At 41.3% G+C, this 19,785-nt stretch overlaps 1 protein-coding gene across 1 annotated transcript in view; it reads right to left on the bottom strand.

Moving 5' to 3' along the window:
* Positions 1–431: 431 nt before the first annotated feature.
* il11ra (interleukin 11 receptor subunit alpha) overlaps positions 432–19,785 on the bottom strand; it is a 160,116-nt gene continuing 140,762 nt past the window's right edge. Inside the window, exons 10-12 of the mRNA XM_061980910.2 lie at positions 19,309–19,411; positions 11,705–11,784; positions 432–889 (exon numbers count right to left, since the gene is read on the bottom strand). Of these exons, the coding sequence (XP_061836894.2) occupies positions 11,706–11,784; positions 19,309–19,411 (182 nt within the window). The 3' untranslated portion in view covers positions 432–889; position 11,705. The remainder of the gene's footprint in view (positions 890–11,704; positions 11,785–19,308; positions 19,412–19,785) is intronic.

Below are 19,785 nucleotides of genomic sequence, written 5' to 3'. Positions count from 1 at the left end.
GACAAAGCAGAGCGGGAGAAAACCCGACACCGCTCTAGGCATCTTTTCTTTGAACGGTTTATGAACCCCCCCTCCCCTTAGAAGCAGCTGCGTAATGTAATGTCATGTAATCGGGTTGGGACTGCCTTCAGAGCGTGGTGGGAGGCTGTAGCTGAGTGCGCAGCCCCAGACGTTTCTCCTCATGAGCTAAATTTGTTGTTGTTTGCTTCCTGTCTTGTCTAATAGATAGTTCCGTGTTTGAACCTGACACCTATATTGTATTTTCCTCTTCTTTTTTTTTAGTGTTTTACAGCACATTATTTGGACAAAATTCCTCATTTGTTCCTACGAAATCTTGCTAAATTCTCACGAGAACTAAACAAGAAGCTCCGCCCACAATGACCAAAGTGGGCGGAGCCTCTGACGAGCCAAAGGTGCATCAAACAAATATATAATGCCATTCAGAATACTCATTTTTTTTGAAAGATGACAAGAGCTTTGAGGTTCTGAAGTACAACTGGAATACATTTGACACATAATATTTCAAAATGACTGTCTGACATGAATTAGTGTAGCACTCATTGTGTTCTTCAAACGCTGGTGTGGCCTCTTTGCCTTAGTTTGAGCACACGACTCCTCGCCAAAACAAATTTTGGAGTTGACTTCCTGTCGCAGTTCGTCTTCTAACCAATGAGCACAAAACATCCTCCTGGAGGCCCTCGGCATGCTGGGAAGTGACCACCGACGGTCTTACCTGACATTGTTCTGATCGGGGGCCAGACCCTTGATGCCCTTTTAGTGCCTCCATGGATCCTAACTGGATTGTGCACTTGAATATGTGAAGTCCGCAGGCTGTCATAATAGAGCAGCCCTAGAACGGGCTGAGGAGGAGATGATGTCTGACATCAACCTGAAATGAGAGACAAGAAGCCACATTTAAGCATTTCTATATCAGTAAGCGCTATGAAGACTTACACTATATTGCCACCCATCCAAATGATGAGAATCAGGTGTCCTAAATCACTTGGCCCGGTGTATCAAATCAAGCACTTTGCATACCTGCCAACTTTTGAAATCAGAAAAACCTAGTAGCCAGGGTCCAGGGGCCGCAGGCCCCGGTAGGTCCAGGACAACCTGTTATTATTCACTCAGTTTCCCCTCACTTCGTAGTGTAAGGTAGAGAGCCCCTTTCGTGCGTCGGTATCCAATCGATTCCACTTGTTCATATAGAAAATGCCCACATCACTCAAATTCCAGCCCGCATTTTCTCTGCGACCTTGCTTGCGGTCCTGCAGGTGTACGAAGCACATTATCTTCCTTTACAATGAGTGAAGCTGCATACCTGCCAACTTTTGAAATCAGAAAAACCTAGTAGCCAGGGTCCAGGTCCAGGACAAAGTCCTGGTGGGGGGTTCAGGGCTTCGCCCCCCCCGACGCAAAATGATTATTAGCATTCAGACAGGTTAAAATGTTGCTAAAACCATCACTTTTCTATCAGTCACAGTGACTTTTCAAAACAAAAATGTTACAGCAAAAATCATATGGGTTGATTGACATGTTGATTCTGTAAGCTAACTTCAATAGTTTGAAATTATTTTGACAGTTAATGCCAGTTATCCTGTCAACCTTTCACAAGACTTCAATTTGTTCATTGAAAGTATAAACACTTTTTACAGTAAACAAATGGTAAAACAGTACTAAACAATTCCATTAAAAAAAAAAATTGGTGTCATTATTAACTTTCTGTCCAAGCTTGTATAATCTACTGCCTTGTTCAATTGTAAAAAAATATTCTGTGCCTAAAATTCACATTTCTATCACAATTATCATACTGTAAACATGGTAAGCTAACTTCATTAAAATGAATAGTCCTGTCAATAGCATGGAATTACAATTCAAATGTAGTTTTTTTGTAAGCCTTTCAAAAGAATTCAAAATATGAAAAATTCATGAAAATGAATTGAAGCCATCAGACACTTGAAAAGTGGCACATCACATCTCTAATGTACCGTATTTTCCGCACCATTAGCCGCACCTAAAAACCACAAATTTACTCAAAAGCTGACAGTGCGGCTTTTAACCCGGTGCGCTTTATATATGGATAAATATTAAGATTCATTTTCATAAAGTTTCGGTCTCGTAACTACGGTAAACAGCCGCCATCTTTTTTCCCGGTAGAACAGGAAGCGCTTCTTCTTCTACGCAAGCAACCGCCAAGGTAAGCACCCGCCCCCATAGAACAGGAAGCGCTTCTTCTTCTACTGTAAGCAACCACCCGCCCGCGTAGAAGAAGAAAAAGCGCGCGGATATTACCGTACGTTTCATTTCCTGTTTACATCTGTAAAGACCACAAAATGGCTCCTACTAAGCGACAAGGATCCGGTTCATGAAAAGACGCAATCTCTCCATCCTCACACGGATTACTATTTCACAGCAACTGATATTCCTGTGAACCGCACTGTGGATACAACGGGAGCACGTACGGTGAATATTCGCACCACAGGGATTGAGAAGTCATCCTTCACTGTGGTTCTAGCTTGCCATGCTAATGGCCAGAAACTTCCACCCATGGTGATATTCAAAAGGAAGACCTTGCCAAAAGAGACCTTTCCAGCCGGCGTCATCATAAAAGCTAACTCGAAGGGATGGATGAAGAAAAGATGAGCGAGTGGTTAAGGGAAGTTTACGCGAAGAGGCCGGGTGGCTTTTTTCACACAGCTCCGTCCATGTTGATATACGACTCCATGCGCGCCCCACATCACAGATGGTGTCAAAAAACAAGTGAAGCACACAAATACAACACTCGCCGTCATTCCGGGTGGATTAACCAAAGAACTCCAACCGCTGGATATTGGTGTCAACAAGGCATTTAAAGCACGACTGCGAACGGCGTGGGAACAATGGATGACCGAAGGCGAACACACCTTCACTAAGACAGGGAGACAGCGCCGGACGACATACGCCAACATTTGCCAGTGGATCGTAAATGCCTGGGCGGATATTTCGGTCACAACTGTGGTCCGAGCTTTCCGGAAGGCAGGATTCACAGAACTGCTGGACAACAGTGACACTGACTCCGATGACTTCGACGAGACGGAACCGGCCATTTTGGATCCCACATTTGCCCAACTTTTCAATTCGGACACCGAAGACGAAGAATTCGAAGGATTTACGAATGAAGAATAACTATGTTATGTTTATTTTGTGTGTTGTGACATTAACGTTCGAGCAACATTATGTTGCTATTGCTCTGCACTATTTTGAATTTTACTATGTTTGTGATTGCACATTTGCGTACATTTTGGGACAGAGTTGTTAGAACGCTGGTTTTTAATATATTATTAAAGTTTGACTGACCTATCTGACTGTTTTTTTGACATTCCCTTTAGCGCAGCGTAGGCGCGGCTTATAGTCCGGGGCGGCTTATAGGTGGACAAAGTTTTGAAATATGCCATTCATTGAAGGTGCGGCTAATAATCCGGTGCGCCTTATAGTGCGGAAAATACGGTAATCATTTGAACTTTTCAACAGAAATAGCACTGCAAAAATATTAAGGACATAATTTCTGTATTTTGGTAGTTATGCTGTCAACATTTAACAAGATTTCTTCAACTTGGACTTGAAAGCATAAATAGTATAAACACTTTTAACAGTATAACAGTACTAAACAATTCCAATAGATAACATTGGTGTCATTACCTTTTTGTGGCTAAAATCCAAATTTATTCTATCAGATTGATCATACTGCAAAAATGATATGGTAACTTTATGATAAGTTTACTTGAAGTGGCATAAAACACTGAAAGTGATTGTTCCTATAACCCCTTTGTTTCAAATGTTTGTTCCACTTGTGGCAGTCGGGCACCAGCATACCGTCTTTGACAACTCGAAGTGGCATAAAACACTGAAAGCGATTGTTCCTATAACCCCTTTGTTTTAAATGTTTTATGCCACTTCAAGTTGTCAAAGACGTGCTGTGAAATACAGCCGACAGGATTGCGCACCAAACACGAAGCAAGGCCAAAGTGCATGCATGGTGCAGGAGAACAAAGGACTTCTTTCATTTATTTGTGATAAACCATCAAACTCATTCGTTAAAAGGACTCTATAGTAATATAAAGCGAGTTTTTCTGGACATTATCATGCAAGAAAAGTTTATTTTTGGGACCGCGATCACCGCGTAATGATTTTTAAAGGTTGCATTACAAACATTTAACTGTCCCATGTGATCAGCCAGTGCGATTGGAAGTCCATGCTCAATTATTGCCTCCGTAAATAAAACTTCGGCATTTATCACATCCAAAGAATCTGTTTGGGCGACGAAAAATGTTGAAAGTTTTCCACTTGTATCGCTAGCAAGGGCATTAGACTTGTGTTTTTTTGTCCCGACGTGGTCTTTTACATCGCTAATTCCTCCGTGTCCGATCGAAAAATCTTGTCTGCACAAGGTGCAATTCGCGTAGTTTTCACCCTTTTTTTTTTTTTAAATTAATGAAAAACCGTATTTTTTTTATCACTGCAACCGTAACCCGGAATAGGTTGATGAAAACCGTACTAATTACGGGAAAACCGGAGTAGTTGGCAGGTATGACTTTGTTTCTACAAACATTTGTGGAAGAATGGGCCGCTTTCACTGATTTCCAGCGTGGAACTGTCATAGGATGCCCACCTGTGCGACAAATCCAGTCGGGAAATTTCCTCGCTCCTAAATATTCCAAAGTCAACTTTATTACAGGAAAAAGTGAAGAGTTTGGGAACAACAGCAACTCAGCCACCGAGTGGTAGGCCACGTAAACTGACAGAGAGGGGTCAGCGGATAGTGCAAAGACTTTCTGTACAGTCAGTTGCTACAGTAACCTTCCAATTAGCCCACGTACAGTACGCAGAGAGCTTCATGGAATGGGTTTCCATGGCCGAGCAGCTGCATCCAAGCCATACATCACCAAGTCCAATGCAAAGCGTGGGAAGCAGTGGTGTAAAGGACATCACCACTGGACTCTAGAGCAGTGGAGACGCCTTCTCTGGAGTGATGAATCACGCTTTCCCATCTGGCAATCTGATGGACCAGTCTGGGTTTGGAGGTTGCCAGGAGAACGCTACATTTCGGACTACATTGGGCCGAATTTGAAATTTGGTGGAGGAGGAATTATGGTGTGGGGTTGTTTTTCAGGAGCTAGTTCCAGTGAAAGGAACTTTGAATGCTCCAGGATACCAAAACATTTTGGACAATTCCACGCTCCCAACCTTGTGGGAACATTTTGGAGCGGGTCCCTTGCTCTTCCAACATGACACCAGTGCACAAAGCAAGGTCCATAAAGACATGGATGACAGAGTCTGGTGTGGATGAACTTGACTGGCCTGCACAGAGTCCTGACCTGAGCCCGATCAGAACACCTTTGGGATGAATTAGAACGGAGACTAAGAGCCAGGCCTTCTCCACCAACATCAATGCGCTTTTGGAAGAATGGTGGACAATTCCTATAAACACACTCGGCGTCCTTGTGGACAGCCTTCCCAGAAGAGTTGAAGCTTTAATAGCTGCAAATGGTCATATTGAACCCTATGGGTTAGGAATGGGATGGCACTTCAAGTTCATATGTGAGTTAAGGCAGGTGGCCAAATACTTTTGGCAATATAGTGTATTTACAAACCTGTAATAAACTTTTTCAAATTTTCTTGTAATCAGACCATATTTTTGGTATGTTAGATGGAATTTTTACCTGACATGTTTCGACTGTCTGCAGTCTTCTTCAGAAGGGTCACCTGACCACTGTGACGTGTTGCCTATCAGCTGTTCTTATAGGCGTGGCCAACCAGGCAGACCTGTCAAGTCTACCTGGTTGGCTCCACCCCCCGCCGCTTGATGGTTAATGGAGGAGGGAGTCCCGGGTATGCTCCCTCATCCCGATTGATGGTTTCTTTGGGCCGCTTCCTTAGTTCGATCGCCTCCTTAATCCATCGTTTGAATTTGTTACTTTCCGTGTCGATGATTTTGCCGTTGTCCCGGTCCATGATGTGGTTATTTATTTTGCAATGATCTAATATGGCTGATTTGAAGATTTCCTGTCCGGATTTTTGTTTTAGGCTTCTTGTAAGCCTTTCAGTTTTCTAATTTTTTCGCATTCTTTCTGATGTTTCTGATGAGAGCTGCAGCCGACCATCATGACCCCGCACTCCCTCCCCTCTGTTGCTAGATATCTCAAGATGTAAGTTTGTAATATGTATATGTGCTTTGCTATGGAGGTTTTTGCCCAGTCTATATTGTATTTTTTTACTCATCCTTCCCCAGCGTTTTACCCTTTTCCTCATCTTTTACGGGGGGCACCTCGTGGCGACCCATCAGCGTTCCTGTTCTGTAACCCTGTACACTGTTTGTTTGTCTCATCTTGAACGGGTTTGTGCTGAAAACAAAGTTTTGTTGTACTTGTGCAATGACAATAAAGACCTATCTATCTATCTCTGTCCCTCTCTGACGGACATCTACACCTCCCGCTGCCTCAACAGAGCCAGTGCCATCATCAAGGACAGCACCCACCCTGGCTCTGACCTGTTCCACCTGCTGCCCTCTGGGAAGCGCTACAGGTGCATTAAAACCAAAACAAACAGGCTAAAGAACAGCTTCTTCCCCAGGGCCATAACCATCCTGAACGGACTGCCCCATTGTCCCTCATAACTGCCTTCTCTTCGGTGCAATAACCCATTCCACCAACCACCCTGTTTTTTTTTGTTTGTTTTTTTCATGTATATATTCATTTCACACCATATTCATTGCACTTCTACATTTTTTTATATTTTTATATATTTGCACATTGTTTTTCTAGCATGCACACATCGCACTGTATGGAATGGCCTCAATCTCGTTACCTTGCGTAATGACAATAAAGCTGATTCTGATTCTGATATGTTCTTTCTTCCTTGTGTTGAATGTCCTCTCGGTTTCTAATTTTTTCGCATTCTTTCTGATGTTTCTGATGAGAGCTGCGGCCCACCATCATGACCCCGCACTCCCTCCCCTCTGTTGCTAGATATCTCAAGATGTAAGTTTGTAATATGTATATGTGCTTTGCTATGGAGGTTTTTTCCCACTCCAGACTGGGCCCCCTTAGGAGCCCAGTCTAGATTATATTTTTTTACTCATCCTTCCCCAGAAAATGTACCTTTTTCCTCATCTTTTACGGGGGGCCCCTTGTGGCGACCCATCAGCGTTGCTGTTCTGTAACCCTGTACACTGTTTGTTTGTCTCATCTTGAACGGGTTTGTGCTGAAAACAAAGTTTCGTTGTACTTGTGCAATGACAATAAAGACCTATCTATCTATCTATCTATCTATCTATGTTCTTTCTTCCTTGTGTTGAATGTCCTCTCGGTTTCTAATTTTTTCGCATTCTTTCTGATGTTTCTGATGAGAGCTGCGGCCCACCATCATGACCCCGCACTCCCTTCCCTCTGTTGCTAGATATCTCAAGATGTAAGTTTGTAATATGTATATGTGCTTTGCTATGGAGGTTTTTTCCCACTCCAGACTGGACTCCTTAGGAGCCCAGTCTATATTGTATATTTTTACTCATCCTTCCCCAGCGTTTTACCCTTTTCCTCATCTTTTACGGGGGGCCCCTTGTGGCGACCCATCAGCGTTCCTGTTCTGTAACCCTGTACACTGTTTGTTTGTCTCATCTTGAACGGGTTTGTGCTGAAAACAAAGTTTTGTTGTACTTGTGCAATGACAATAAAGACCTATCTATCTATCTCTGTCCCTCTCTGACGGACATCTACACCTCCCGCTGCCTCAACAGAGCCAGTGCCATCATCAAGGACAGCACCCACCCTGGCTCTGACCTGTTCCACCTGCTGCCCTCTGGGAAGCGCTACAGGTGCATTAAAACCAAAACAAACAGGCTAAAGAACAGCTTCTTCCCCAGGGCCATAACCATCCTGAACGGACTGCCCCATTGTCCCTCATAACTGCCTTCTCTTCGGTGCAATAACCCATTCCACCAACCACCCTGTTTTTTTTTTTTTTTTTTTTTTTCATGCGTAATGACAATAAAGCTGATTCTGATTCTGATATGTTCTTTCTTCCTTGTGTTGAATGTCCTCTCGGTTTCTAATTTTTTCGCATTCTTTCTGATGTTTCTGATGAGAGCTGCAGCCTACCATCATGACCCCGCACTCCCTCCCCTCTGTTGCTAGATATCTTAAGATGTAAGTTTGTAATATGTATATGTGCTTTGCTATGGAGGTTTTTTCCCACTCCAGACTGGACCCTTTAGGAGCCCAGTCTATATTGTATTTTTTTACTCATCCTTCCACAGCGTTTGACCTTTTTCCTCATCTTTTACGGGGAGCCCCTTGTGGCGACCCATCAGCGTTCCTGTTCTGTAACCCTGTACACTGTTTGTTTGTCTAATCTTGAACGGGTTTGTGCTGAAAACAAAGTTTTGTTGTACTTGTGCAATGACAATAAAGACCTATCCATCCATCTATCTATCTATGTATCTATCTATCTATCTATCTATCTATGTTCTTTCTTCCTTGTGTTGAATGTCCTCTCGGTTTCTATTTTTTTCGCATTCTTTCTGATGTTTCTGATGAGAGCTGCAGCCCACCATCATGACCCCGCACTCCCTCCCCTCTGTTGCTAGATATCTCAAGATGTACATTGTAATATGTATATGTGCTTTGCTATGGAGGTTTTTTCCCACTCCAGACTGGGCCCCCTTAGGAGCCCAGTCTGGATTATATTTTTTTACTCATCCTTCCCCAGAAAATTTACCTTTTTCCTCATCTTTTACGGGGGGCCCCTTGTGGCGACCCATCAGCGTTCCTGTTCTGTAACCCTGTACACTGTTTGTTTGTCTAATTTTGAACGGGTTTGTGCTGAAAACAAAGTTTCGTTGTACTTGTGCAATGACAATAAAGACCTATCTATCTATCTATCTATCTATCTATCTATGTTCTTTCTTCCTTGTGTTGAATGTCCTCTCGGTTTCTAATTTTTTCGCATTCTTTCTGATGTTTCTGATGAGAGCTGCGGCCCACCATCACGACCCCGCACTCCCTTCCCTCTGTTGCTAGATATCTCAAAATGTAAGATTGTAATATGTATATGTGCTTTGCTATGGAGGTTTTTTCCCACTCCAGACGGGACCCCTTAGGAGCCCAGTCTAGATTATATTTTTTTACTCATCCTTCCCCAGAAAAGTTACCTTTTTCCTCATCTTTTACGGGGGGCCCCTTGTGGTGACCCATCAGCGTTCCTGTTCTGTAACCCTGTACACTGTTTGTTTGTCTCATCTTGAACGGGTTTGTACTGAAAACAAAGTTTCGTTGTACTTGTGCAATGACAATAAAGACCTATGTATCTATCTATCTATCTATCTATCTATGTTCTTTCTTCCTTGTGTTGAATGTCCTCTCGGTTTCTCCCATGTATGATTGTTTTGCGTGATTTACCCGGGATTTCGTGAATGACATTGCATTTCTTGTCTTGTCTTTTGGATGTACCAGTAACTGTCTTGTCTGCCTGGTTGGCCACGCCTATTAGAACAACTGATAGGCAACACGTCACAGTGGTCAGGTGACCCTTCTGTAGAAGACTGCAGACGACAAATTCCATCCAATGTACCGAAAATACGGTCTGATTACAAGAACATTTGAAAAAGTATATGAATAAGAAGACATAATGACCCTTTTTAAGCAGCCTATAATATGTGTCTGTTGCTTATGGCAACACAGGGACTACTTTTGCTGAAATGTAATGGTCAATATGGTGTTCAATGACCTCAACCAAGTTAAATGTTTGTTTACTTGCCTGACTACCATGTCACTTTTTTTTTTCTTTTAACTCCGCAAAAAGGATTTAGCATAAGCAAGCAAGCCCTTCGGGTTTATAATTAGCTTCACCACAGAGGTCGTGTGTGTGCCATACACAACTATCTCCCAAAACGGGCAAAGCTCAAGAAGACGCACAACCACTCGTGTGGGAATTGGATGTGTTCAGAACACATGTGCAACAACAAAGATAGAAGAAGAGGTAAAATATTGTGTATTCATGCAGAGAGCAGATACTGGGATGGACTGGTTTTAGTACTTATATAACCCTGTGATTAGAGATTTAAAGTTATGAACATGTTACATCATGGTTACTGTGACCACAATTATTACTATTATTGCGGTATTGTTGAATGTGCTCAAAGAGTACTTATACACACACTGAATTATTTTGACCCAAGTTATTTTTTTTAATAATAATACCGTATTTTCCGCACCATAAGGCGCCCTGGGTTATAAGCCGCGCCTTCAATGAACGGCATATTTCAAAACTTTGTCCACCTATAAGCCGCCCCGTGTTGTAAGCCGCATCTAACTGCGCTAAAGGAATGTCAAAAAAACAGTCAGATAGGTCAGTCAAACTTTAATAATATATTAAAAACCAGCGTGATGTGGGCGCGCATGGAGTCGTATATCAACATGGACGGAGCTGCGTGAAAAAAGCCACCCGGCCTCTTCGCGTAAACTTACCTTAACCACTCGCTCATCTTTTCTTCATCCATCCATCCTTTCGAGTTAGCTTTTATGATGACGCCGGCTGGAAAGGTCTCTTTTGGCAAGGTCTTCCTTTTGAATATCACCATGGGTGGAAGTTTCTGGCCATTAGCATGGCAAGCTAGAACCACAGTGAAGGACGACTTCTCATTCCCTGTGGTGCGAATATTCACCGTACGTGCTCCCGTTGTATCCACAGTGCGGTTCACAGGAATATCAGTTGCTGTGAAATAGTAATCCGTGTGCGGATGGAGAGATTGCGTCTTTTCATGAACCGGATCCCTGTCGTTTAGTAGGAGCCATTTTGTGGTCTTTACAGATGTAAACACACAAAGGAAATGAAACGTAATATCCGCGCGCTTCTTCTTCTTCTACGGGGGCGGGTGGTTGCTTACAGTAGAAGAAGAAGCGCTTCCTCTTCTATGGGGGCGGGTGCTTACCTTGGTGGTTGCTTGCGTAGAATAAGAAGCACTTCCTCTTCTACGGGGAAAAAAGATGGCGGCTGTTTACCGTAGTTGCGAGACCGAAACTTTATGAAAATGAATCTTAATATTAATCCATATATAAAGCGCACCGGGTTATAAGCCGCACTGTCAGCTTTTGAGTAAATTTGTGGTTTTTAGGTGCGGCTAATAGTGCGGAAAATACGGGTAAATGAATATACTTTATATAGTGTATTAATTTCAATATAAACAGTGCCAATTGAGAGACGTGACCTAGGATTTATAGAATAAAATGAAAGTCTATTTTAAACAGGGAACTGTACCAGATAGCTTTAAATCAAATCACATCAAATTCTATCGAATCTAATCGCTACACTTTGAAATGTGTCATTTCTGACTGGTATCGTTCTCCAGGTGTCGAGGTAAGTATTGGATCGCCTCTTATTGGAGAGATGCAGACCTTTGCTAATAAACCATAGAAAGAAAGAAATGCCATTACACTTTCTTCATCCTTTGTGAAGACTGTCTTTTTTTCAAGATTTGAATGTTGATTCCCACTGAAATAAGAGTATTCGCAGTGAGGTCATCTGGCGAGCCATCTTTTGGATTAACGGTAAGCGGTCTAAAGTGATGCATGAAAACCGGCATACATTTGCAAAACATGTTGGTTTGATTCTGTTTTTCTATTTGACTTCAGAAATAAAATACCACTGAGAGGAAAAGAGGGTTTTGTCTCACATCAAATTGGCATGGACTTCATCTTGACCACCGAGGTGAGTTCCTGTTTGGTCACATGTTCACGCCGCCTCTGCCTCACCCTGAGGGAAAAAAATGATGATTAATTATGATTACAAGAAAATAAAGCTAACTTAAAGGGGAACTGCACTTTTTTTGGGGAATTTTGCCTTTCGTTTGAGTTTGAGTTTGAGTTTGAGTTTATTTGGAACATGCAAGTATACAACATGATACATCACAATCTCCAGTTTCTCTTTTCAACATGTTCGAAAAGGAGTAGGAAGAAGCAGAGCTTATTTAATCCTACCCCTTTTCTTTTACATAACAGTTGCTAAAACTTTTGTTCACTTCCTGTTCTCAATTTATTCACAATATACTCCATAAGTAATCACAATAAAAATAAGTAAATAAATGATAATTGGTGAAGTAAGTTACATTTCATATGTTGAGATAAGTAAGATTATTTTGTGAGTGAAAGAATGAAAGAATGGATGAGTTAAATAAAGTCAGAATGTTTATCATGGTTCTTCTTCTTTGTACTTTGTAAACACTTTAAGTTTGAAGAGTTTCTTGAAGTGGATCATATTAGTACATTGTTTGATTGCTTTGCTTAATCCATTCCATCATTTAATTCCACATACTGATATACTGAAGGTCTTAAGTGTTGTACGTGCGTACAAATGTTTTAAATTACATTTCTCCCTAAGATTATATTTCTCCTCTTTTTTTTGAGAAGAATTGTTGTATATTCTTGGCTAGCAGGTTATAGTTTGCTTTGTGTATCATTTTAGCTGTTTGCAAATTCACTATGTCGTAGAATTTCAGTATCTTTGATTCAATAAAGGCTTCACGGTGGCAGAGGGGTTAGTGCATCTGCCTCACAATACGAAGGTCCTGAGTAGTCATGGGTTCAATCCCGGGCTCGGGATCTTTCTGTGTGGAGTTTGCATGTTCTCGCCGTGACTGCGTGGGTTCCCTCCGGGTACTCCGGCTTCCTCCCACTTCCAAAGACATGCACCTGGGGATAAGTTGATTGGCAACACTAAATTGGCCCTAGTGTGTGAATGTGAGTGTGAATGTTGTCTGTCTATCTGTGTTGGCCCTGCGATGAGGTGGCGACTTGTCCAGGGTGTACCCCGCCTTCCGCCCGATTGTAGCTGAGATAGGCTCCAGCGCCCCCCGCGACCCCAAAGGGAATAAGCGGTAGAAAATGGATGGATGGATGGATGATTCAATAAATAAAGGATTTGTGTGTTCTCTATATCCAACATGATGTATTATTCTAAATGATCTTTTTTGTAATTATTTCCCCATATTTCTGCACAATAACTCAGATATGGTAACACTAGTGAGCAGTAGAGAATATGAAGTGATTTTTTTGTCTAGAACATGTTTTGCTTTATTCATTATTGACGTGTTTCTTGCTACTTTATGTTGTACCGTATTTTCCGCACTATTAGCCGCACCTAAAAACCACAAATTTACTCAAAAGCTGACAGTGCGGCTTTTAACCCGGTGCGCTTTATATATGGATTAATATTAAGATTCATTTTCATAAAGTTTCGATCTCGCAACTTCGGTAAACAGCCGCCATCTTTTTTCCCGGTAGAACAGGAAGCGCTTCTTCTTCTACGCAAGCAACCGCCAAGGTAAGCACCCGCCCCCATAGAACAGGAAGCGCTTCTTCTTCTACTGTAAGCAACCACCCGCCCGCGTAGAAGAAGAAAAAGCGCGCGGATATACCGTACGTTTCATTTCCTTTGTGTGTTTACATCTGTAAAGACCACAAAATGGCTCCTACTAAGCGTCAGGGATCCGGTTCATGAAAAGACGCAATCTCTCCATCCGCACACGGATTACTATTTCACAGCAACTGATATTCCTGTGAACCGCACTGTGGATACAACGGGAGCACATACGGTGAATATTCGCACCACAGGGAATGAGAAGTCATCCTTCACTGTGGTTCTAGCTTGCCATGCTAATGGCCAGAAACTTCCACCCATGGTGATATTCAAAAGGAAGACCTTGCCAAAAGAGACCTTTCCAGCCGGCGTCATCATAAAAGCTAACTCGAAGGGATGGATGAAGAAAAGATGAGCGAGTGGTTAAGGTAAGTTTAAGTTTACGCGAAGAGGCCGGGTGGCTTTTTTCACGCAGCTCTGTCCATGTTGATATACGTATGTTTGTGATTGCACATTTGCGTACATTTTGGGAGTGAACAGAGTTGTTAGAACGCTGGTTTTTAATATATTATTAAAGTTTGACTGACCTATCTGACTGTTTTTTTGACATTCCTTTAGCGCAGTTAGATGCGGCTTACAACACGGGGCGGCTTATAGGTGGACAAAGTTTTGAAATATGCCGTTCATTGAAGGCGCGGCTTTTAACCCAGGGCGCCTTATGGTGCGGAAAATACGGTATATTTTTTACGTGAGATTTCCAGTTCAATTTATCATCAATCATTATACCAAGAAATTTGGTTTCATTTACTCTTTCAATTTCTATTCCGTCTATTTGTATTTGTGTTTGACTTTGTCTTCTACTGTTACCAAATAGCATTATTTTAGTTTTACTGAGATTCAACGATAGTCTGTTTTTGTCAAAGCATCTTTTTAATTTGTTCATTTCTTCTGTTATTATTTGTAGTATCTTCTGTGTGTTTTCTCCTGAACAAAACGCTGTTGTATCATCCGCAAATAATACTAACTTTAAATCTTTTGTAACTTTACAAATGTCATTTATATATATATTGAATAATTTAGGTCCTAGCATTGATCCCTGAGGTACACCACAGGATATATTTGGCGTTGTAGAGGTGTGTTGGCCTACCTTCACGTATTGTTTCCTGTTCATTAGATAACTTCTTATCCAGTTTAAGACTAACCCTCTGACGCCATATCGTTCTAGTTTTTTGATTAAAATATTGTGATTAATTGTGTCAAATGCTTTAGTTAGATCCATAAAAACTGCTGCCGCATTCGTTCACAATCATTCTTTTTCTTTCTTTAGTTTATTTTCGAACATGAACACACTTACAGCATAATACATCACACAATTTCATATCACTTTTCATCATGTCCGAAAAGGAGTAGGAAGAAGCAAAGCTTATTTAATCCTACCCCTTTCCCACTTCAGAGAGTTTACAAATATATACATTCATTTACTGACTTTTTTTTTATAGTAAAATGACATCCGTGAATGAGTAATACAACAGTTTTGTAATATATAATTAAGTCAGTCATTATTAACATACTGCATACCTGCCAACTTTTGAAATCAGAAAAACCTAGTAGCCAGGGTCCAGGGGCCGCAAGCCCCGGTAGGTCCAGGACAAAATCCTGGTGGGGGGTTCAGGCCCCCCGACGCAAAATGATTGATTGCATTCAGACAGGTTAAAATGTTGCTAAAACCATCACTTTTCTATCAGTCACAGTGACTTTTCAAAACAAAAATATTACAGCAAAAATCATATGGGTTGATTGACATGTTTATTCTGTAAGCTAACTTCAATAGTTTGAAATTATTTTGACATTTAATGCCAGTTATCCTGTCAACCTTTCCCAAGACTTCAATTTGTTAATTGAAAGTATAAACACTTTTTACAGTAAACAAATGGTAAAACAGTACTAAACAATTCCATTTAAAAAAAAATTGGTGTCATTATTAACTTTCTGTCCAAGCTTGTATAATCTACTGCCTTGTTCAATTGTAAAAAATATTCTGTGCCTAAAATTCACATTTCCATCACAATTATCATACTGTAAACATGGTAAGCTAACTTCATTAAAATTAATAGTCCTGTCAATAGCATGGAATTACAATTCAAATGTAGCTTCTTTGTAATCCTTTCAAAAGAATTCAAAATATGAAAAATGAATGAAAATTAATTGAAGCCATCAGACACTTGAAAAGTGGCACATCACATCTCTAATGTAATCATTTGAACTTTTCAACAGAAATAGCACTGCAAAAAATATTAAGGACATACTTCTGTATTTTGGTAGTTATGCTGTCAACATTTAACAAGATTTCTTCAACTTGGACTTGAAAGCATAAATAGTATAAACACTTTTAACAGTATAACAGTACTAAACAATTCCAATAGATAACATTGGTGTCATTACCTTTTTGTGGCTAAAATCCAACGGCAACGGCATTAGCAACGGCATTAGACTTGTGTTTTTTTGTCCCAACGTGGTCTTTTACATCGCTAATTCCTCCGTGTCCGATCGAAAAATCTTGTCTGCACAAGGTGCAATTTGCGTAGTTTTCACCCTTTTTGGAACGGATAATTATTCCCGGATAGGCTTTTGAATATTCTTCACGGAATGACTGCGGTTTTCTTTTCGGTTTAAGACTCGTCTGCGATTTTTCTCCGGCTGATTCCATGATCGTTCGCTCGTTTGGAAACAATGGCAACTGGTGCCTCGTGCTTGGCAGCGGTGCTATAAATAGCCTCGCGCATTTAAAAAAAAAAAAATTTTTTAATTAATGAAAAACCGTATTTTTTATCACTGCAACCATAACCCGGAATAGGTTGATGAAAACCGTACTAATTACGGGAAAACCGGAGTAGTTGGCAGGTATGGTATTGTGTCTAACTGGGACTGCTGGCATTACCCCTCCCTTCAGAAGCAGCCTCAGTGATGTAACCAGGGACCTCCCAAATAAATAGAGGAGCACGTGGGCTGTGCCTTAGAGCGTAGGTTGGAACTGTAACTGAGTGTACAGCCTAATACGTCTCTCCTCATGAGTAAAATTTAACTCTGTCTTTGCCTGATTCCTTGCTTATTGTCTGTTTAGTAGATGTTATCGGTGTTTGAATCTGACAACTATTTTCAACCAGTTTCTTTCCACACAAATACACTTTCACAAAAGCTTTATTTTTGAAAACCTCATAAAACACATTTGAACGTATCTGTTAACATTTTGTTTATGAGTTAGAAATAAGGACGATCCGATCAGAGTTTTATGCCGCCAATTCCGATCATTCATGAGTAAATATTGGCCGACACCTATCACATTAAATGTCATTTTTGTTATTTATTTATGGTGAATGCTATTGACAGTTTAACGATATCAAGTTCCTAGTTTGTTACTTTCTTTTATGCTATACATTGATCAAAACAAAGTCAGTAATAACTAAGTAGTAACAATAACTAAACAAAAGCAAAAACTGCTATTACTCATTGAAATCCTGTTTTTTTTTCACCTTCAAATGCCTCCTGTGCATAGGGCTTTAATCCCCTAGTTTGTAAACATTAACAAAAACGACAACAACAAAGTTAGATTTTGAGAAAACTAAATCACTCGAGTATTAAATATAATGATACCACCCTTGGTATCCACACTACCGATTTATGGGTTATCCACCCATTGCATGTATGCCTGACAGAAAAATGTATTATTTTGGATTCGGTTTTTTATTGATTTGTGTTGTGGCATAGGCCGGTTATTAAATCTAACGGGTGGGGAGCGACCACATTACAGTCAACTATGCGGAGTTTTTTGGTAGTTATGCTGTCAACATTTAACAAGATTTCTTCAACTTGGACTTGAAAGCATAAATAGTATAAACACTTTTAACAGTATAACAGTACTAAACAATTCCAATAGATAACATTGGTGTCATTACCTTTTTGTGTGTTTTTTTGTCCCGACGTGGTCTTTTACATCGCTAATTCCTCCGTGTCCGATCGAAAAATCTTGTCTGCACAAGGTGCAATTCGCGTAGTTTTCACCCTTTTTGGAACGGATAATTATTCCCCGGATAGGCTTTTGAATATTCTTCACGGAATGACTGCGGTTTTCTTTTCGGTTTAAGACTTGTTTGCGATTTTTCTCCGGCTGATTCCATGATCGTTCGCTCGTTTGGAAACAATGGCAACTGGTGCCTCGTGCTTGGCAGCGGTGCTATAAATAGCCTCGCGCATGGCATTCGGAATGGCTCGATAGGAAGTTACGGGATGCATTGTTGTTATGCGATTTCGTGAATAAAACTTAAATTTGTTTTATTTTTTTTAATTATTGAAAAACAGTATTTTTTATCACTGCAACCGTAACCCGGAATAGGTTGATGAAAACCGTACTAATTACGGGAAAACCGGAGTAGTTGGCAGGTATGATACTGAGATGAAGAATATCTTATTTTATTTATTATTATTTATTTATTTATTAATCATTACGAAAGACATGACCACTGATGTATTTTTTTTAAAAACTTTCTAACTTGTAAATAAAAGTCTGCTTACCACAAAGCCAATGGGAGGTCCTCTATTCCGCCCATAAAACCCAATCAAAAACCATCCAAAAAGTGCCATACTTGAAAATAACAAGTATTAGTGATATTGTTATAAGCGCTAACTAGAGATGCGCGGTTTGCGGGCACAACCGCGGAGTCCGCGGATTATCCGCGGATCGGGCGGATGAAATTTAAAAAAATTAGATTTTATCCGCGGGTCGGGTCGGGTCGGGCGGTTGAAATTAAAAAAAATTAGATTTTAAATAGATTCAGGCGGGTGGCAGTTAAACCAATTGGGAAATATATATACATAGTTAAATGTTGTTACCCACATACGAAAAACGAGCAGGCACCTGCAGCATATGCCACAACAGAAGAAAAAAAAAAAGAAGAGATGGACACTTTTACGGAGCGGAGAAGGGACGCCTCGCCGGGGTCCGGGACCGAGGCCCCTTCCCCCGAGAGGGCCCCACCGGGAGCCGTAGCTGAGGCGATCCGCGAGAAGGGCCCGACGCACGTCCAGGGTCACCACCGCACCGACACCCCGCCTCGTCCGCCTTCGCCGCGGCCGGCGTCACGCGCAGCAGGTAAGCAGCTTACCTGCCCGCCACCCCCGTGGCCGGGGGCTCGTAACAGGGGTCACTCCGCGCGCAGTGCGCTCACATAAGGGGTGGGGCTCACCCTGGTTGATATAGACAGCAGGACGGTGGCCATGGAAGTCGGAACCCGCTAAGGAGTGTGTAACAACCCACCTGCCGAATCAACTAGCCCTGAAAATGGATGGCGCTGGAGCGTCGGGCCCATACCCGGCCGTCGCCGGCAGCGAGACGCGCTTGGAGGTGCGCTCAGCGCAGCTCCCATATGATTGCGCACTGGTGTGCGTCTGGGTCGTGACAGCGTGGCACGCGAATGTCTGTGCTGCATTGGATCAGTCTCCTTTCTTTAACAGGCAAAAGCTTTATAACCTCACTAATGCCTTGCATCGTCTATATTAGATATATAACAACGGGCGGGTGCGGTTCTGATCAAATGTTACATCGGGTGGATGGCGGATGGTTGACGACTTTCTGATGCGGTTGCGGATGAAATAATTGCCTATCCGCGCATCTCTACCACACACACTGCTTTAAATGTAACTTAGATATTGGGTTTCACTATGTAAAAGCGCTTTGAGTCACTAGAGAAAAAGCGCTATATAAATAGCATTTATTTTATTTTTTTTAAATGTTTTTATTTAAAAAAAAAAATAAAAAAAAATCCATTCGTCGTATGATTGTGAACGATGGGTCTAATCCAAAAAAAGTGCAGTCCCCCTTTAAAAAGGGTGTGATTAGTGGATGAGAAGTGCAAGTGAGTGTCTTACCACAGCACACAGATGAGAGAAAGGACGGTGGCGATGATAACCACGGCAAACAAAACCAGCAGAATCACCAAACCCAAATTACCGTCATCTTGCGGAGCCGGACCTGTAAGAGAAGAAGAACAATTTCACCAAACTTAACCCCCCGAAAAATGGCAAATCATTTCTTAAAGGGCACATATGATGATTTTTCCTCTTTTCTGACTAATAAATGTTAGATACTTGTGTTAAACAACATCATAGCATCAAATCATGGCTTTTTTAAAATGCAGCTGTGTATTGATCTGGTGGGCAGGTGTGCCTAATTGTGTGGCCGGTGAATGTATATGCTGTTTATGAAGTTTATTTTCCACCATGACTGAAAAGAAATCGAGGAGATGTTCGTCTTCAAGGTATACAGGTAAAAGCCAGTAAATTAGAATATTTTGAAAAACTTGATTTATTTCAGTAATTGCATTCAAAAGGTGTAACTTGTACATT

Source organism: Nerophis lumbriciformis, linkage group LG20 (genome assembly GCF_033978685.3).
Source record: "Nerophis lumbriciformis linkage group LG20, RoL_Nlum_v2.1, whole genome shotgun sequence".
NCBI classification, from domain to species: domain Eukaryota; kingdom Metazoa; phylum Chordata; class Actinopteri; order Syngnathiformes; family Syngnathidae; genus Nerophis; species Nerophis lumbriciformis.
This window is presented reverse-complemented; position numbering and strand designations above follow the sequence as displayed.